Source organism: Varanus komodoensis, unplaced genomic scaffold (assembly GCF_004798865.1).
Source record: "Varanus komodoensis strain SLA01 unplaced genomic scaffold, ASM479886v1 scaffold104, whole genome shotgun sequence".
In the NCBI taxonomy this organism is placed as follows: domain Eukaryota; kingdom Metazoa; phylum Chordata; class Lepidosauria; order Squamata; family Varanidae; genus Varanus; species Varanus komodoensis.
The window spans coordinates 1225843-1229923 of NW_025335289.1; the positions used below are offsets into that span (position 1 = coordinate 1225843).

Here is a 4081-nt window from a genome sequence, read left to right on the forward strand (position 1 = left end):
CGGCACCGCCGCGCCGTTCACGGAGACGTTGCGCCCCCGCGCCGTGACCAGGTCGAGGCCGAGCAGCATGCGCAGCGCCTGCGGGCAGGGCAGGGCAGGGCAGGGCGGGCGTCAGGGCGCCGCGTCCCGCCCCGCCCGCGGGCCCGGCCCAAAGGGAAGCGGGGCGCCCCGCCCGGCCCTGCTCCCGCCCCTCCGAGCCGCCCGGGCCCCGCCGGCTCTCGGGCCTCCCCCGCGGGGGCGCCGCCGGCCTGGCCGCTCTTACCCGCGGGCAGTGGCCGGGCTCGCAGCGCGGGCCGTCCGGGGAGAGGTGCACGGCCCAGGTGCCGTCCGCGGCGGCGGCCAGGACGTAGGCGCAGCGCCCGTGGAAGCGGAAGTGCCGGCCGTCGAAGGTGCGGTAGTGGAAGGCGGCCCAGGCCGCGCAGGTGGCGAAGGGGCGCGGGCGTGGCGCGGCGCGGAGGAGCAGCGCCGTGGGCGCGGGCGCCCGGAGCAGGAAGGGCGCGGGCAGGTCATCTGCGGACGGAGAGCACGGCGGTTGGCGGGCGCCCTTCCCGGGGCCGTCGGGGCCGAGTCCGCCGAGGCGGGCGGCCGGGAGGCGCGCTCCTGCCGGGATCGGACCGGACCGAGGAGGTCGGGGCTGTGCTGTTCTCAAGGCACGGGGCGGTTAGGTGGCTGTGCCCAGGAGCAACACAGCCGGCCTCTGCTGGCTGCAGATGATGGGATTTGTAGTCAGGCACTGCAGGGGGGCGCCAAGTGGGGAAAGGCCAGAGTGGAGAGGCGGGGTGACGGGAGGGGTGCCCAGCAGGCCCCAGCGCCTGCATCTGGGAGGCCCCAGCCTGGGGGGGATGGAGCTGCGAGGTGCGGGGGGGGGGCAACGTTTTGGCTGGCCGCCGCAGCTGGGCGGCAGATGTGCTCAGGCGCTCCCTGACCCCGAAAAGCTCCACCTGACGCTGGCTCGAGGATTGGGGCCATGTATGCACGCGCGTGCATCTCGGGGAACCTGATACTCCCCTCCTGGGGAGGCAGCAGAGGCCGGTGCAATGGGTGGGAAATTGGATTGGGGGCAGGGAAACAGTGGCGGTCGTGGAGCAGCCGAGGCCTTGGGGGGCCACGGGGGGCCGCGGGTCGCATTCCCCACGCTGCCCTGGGCTGTGCACTTCGGTTTCACCCCGCCCGTGAGACTGCGGTGGCTGCTGCCTCTCTGGGCAACTCTGCTCCTGGAGGGTGTGGGGGGGACAGAAGGGGCCGGCCAGGTGCAGGGGGGGCACACCTCTCAGGAGCCGGGAGGCGCAGCTGAAGCAGAGCCGGGAGGACGCATTCTGCCAGCTGTGCCCCCCCGGGCGGCCGCAGCATTCCTCCATGCCAAGCAGCGACAGGTTCCGCAGGCCGGGCAGGTCCTCGCAGTGCTGGCTGGAGAAGCAGCGGCCCAGCGGTGGCCCTGGGGACGCGGCCGAGGGGGAGAGAAGGGGGACGCGCCGTCAGCGCGGGGGGCCGGGCGTCCCTGGCACAAAGGCCCGGTGAGGGCGCAGGAACCCGCAGCAGCTGCCCCTGGAGGGGCCGACTTGGGGAAGGCCGCCACGTGCCCCCAGAGCGCCCCCCCCCCCCCCGTTAGCTCGGAGTCTGCAGAGCCGGACGGGCCTTGGGACTCTGGCGGAGCCCTGCTGCCCTGCCTGGGGTGGGCCCTACCTTCCGAGCAGTGGGGCCCGCTCCAGCCCTCGCAGCACGCGCGCTCGGTGCGGTTCCACACCACGGGCCTGGTGCCTCCGGGCCTGCGGGAGACAGGGGGGTGGGGTCAGAACGGTTCGATGGAGAACGCATGCCTCGCCAGGGGAGCTGTCCCCACAGGCCGGGGCGAGTGGCCCCTCAACCGGCAGCCCATTTCGCCCCAGCTCCTGGGATCGGCGGGGTCCACGTGTGGGCGATGGGAGCACCCAGCTGCTGGGGGCCTAGCGACATGGGGGGGGCGCCTGGCTGCCATGGGAAAGCGCCCCCTCCCACCTCCGCACGTGCCTGCTGCACCGGGCGCCCGCTTGTGCCTCAGCCGAGGCACCTTTGGCCCGCCCCTTTGAGGGAGCATCGCAGGAGGCACAGGGCCCCCGGCCCCTCCGTCCGCAGCCGGCCTCCGGGATCTGCCCTCGCCTGGCGGCCCCATGGCCCGGCTCACTTGTAGATGAAGCACAGCTGCTCCGCCTGGCCGGAGGCCCGGCGCGTCCTGTCCGGGTCGAGCAGCCAGCCCGCCATGCTGTACTGGTAGAGGTGGGAGCAGGGCACAGCCTCCTCCTGCCGCGGGGTCACCACCTCCGCCCGCGTCACCTGCACGGTCCGCTCGCACCAGCGCCTGCGGAGGCAACGCAGCCGCCCTCTCAGCCCCTGCTCGGGGGGTCCGGCCCTTTCCCCCTTGCAGCCTCTCCTGTTCTCCTGCGCAGAGAGCCCCTTTGGGGCAGGAAAAGAGGGGACGCGTCTTCCGAGGGGCGCTGAGGGTCAGCCCCCTGCAAGCCCTCCCGGTCCGGGCCTGGCTGTTCCTACCCCCTCCCCCAGCAGCTCCTCCTTCCGGGCCGGGGAGGCTGATGGGCGCCGTTACCCAGGAATACTGGAAGCGGCTTCATGCAGGACCTGCCAGCCGTCTGCCTCGGCCCCGGCCCCACACTCTTGGCCCCAACTGCAGGGATGCGCCAGGAACTGTTCACCCCCCCCCCCGGGCCCCCCCGCAGCCCCTCCGCGCGGCCGCCTGTGCAGTCATCTCACGGGACATTGCTCAGAAGGGGCACGGCCCTTTCAGAGCAGGGCGATGGGGAGCACCATCCGTAACGGGGCCGCTTCGTCCTTCTGGCTCAGGAGGAATCCCGTCCTAGCGATTGCTGGAGAGCCGGTGCCGCCTGCCCTGCTGGGCCATGCGGGGCGCGCTCGTTCCTTACCCATCATCCAGTGCCAGCGTCTCCCAGAGGCAGAAGCACGCCAAGACGCCCAGCAGCCTCCTGGCCCAAGGCCCTCCTGGGTGTTCCGCCTTCCTCATCGCCTCCAAGAGATCCAGCCGCGTGCTGGGTCAGGGCAGCCCCAGCCGTCCTAGAAAAGCGGAGTGAGGAGGACGCGGCTTGGAACAGGCGGAGGGGATTCAGGGTGTGCTCGAGCCCCAGCACGAGGCAGCACGGCCCTGGGGCGACAAGACCCACAAGCGGTGTCTCGGCTGCGCACCTCACCCTTTCGAATCACAAGGGATACGGCAAAGGGGAACGGGGTGCCGAGCCCCACGGCTGCCCCAGGGAGGGGCAGGGGGCACGGCAGTGATCCTCGCAGCCCGCAGTGCACAGTGGGTGGACCTGACTTTATTTTCAGAGAAATTCTCCCAGCAAATTTGATCAGGCTCATGGGATTAGCTGACCATTTCTAGTGGTGATAAAATTTCGCTGAATATGTGTATTTTATTGCGGGACTGGATAGTTGGCACATGGTGGGCTTTGACTGGATTTTATCCATAATGTAAACAGCAAAGTGCAGCAAATATCCAGACATTTGACAACATCTGGCTGCTGGTCACTTACAAGATTTCACTTTTGACTGATCCACAGAGCAAAGCAAAATTCAAAGCTGTTTTTTGAAAAATGGCTTCTTTATTTAAGTGAGCTAAAATTCCACATTCAAACCTCAGGTGTAAAGCCTGAAATGTCAAATTCAGATGCTGAATTTGGATAAAGCCAAATTCTAATGGAAATTCACTTCCGTTCTAGTGCAGATTCGCATCTGAAGCTGAAGCAGCCGGAAAGCCCAGCTCAGATGCACAGACCCGGTGACCGGTAGTCAGCCAGATGGGTAGAGACCTGTTCTCCCCTGCAGAGGAAGGCAGGAGGCGCTCCAACGGAGCCAAGCTCAGGGAGCCAAGGTTCAATTTAGATGCCAGGAAGCACTTCCTGACAGTCAGGACCCCGAGGGTGTGGAATGGGCTTCCCCGGGAGGTCGTTGAGGCCCCATCGGTGCAAGGATAGGCTGGACGTGCACATGGTGGGCATGTCGTGAGCAGAGCCGGCTGGTGCCGGAGGTCAGACTAGATGGCCCAGGAGACCCCTTCTGACTCGCTCTGTTTCTTTGT

General features: G+C 68.1%; 1 protein-coding gene across 1 annotated transcript in view; it reads right to left on the minus strand.

Moving 5' to 3' along the window:
* LOC123017902 (SCO-spondin-like) overlaps positions 1–4081 on the minus strand; it is an 80681-nt gene that overhangs the window by 70959 nt on the left and 5641 nt on the right. The window contains 5 exon segments of the mRNA XM_044419557.1: positions 7–78; positions 263–510; positions 1268–1435; positions 1684–1766; positions 2162–2430. Coding sequence (XP_044275492.1) covers positions 7–78; positions 263–510; positions 1268–1435; positions 1684–1766; positions 2162–2430 — 840 coding nt within the window.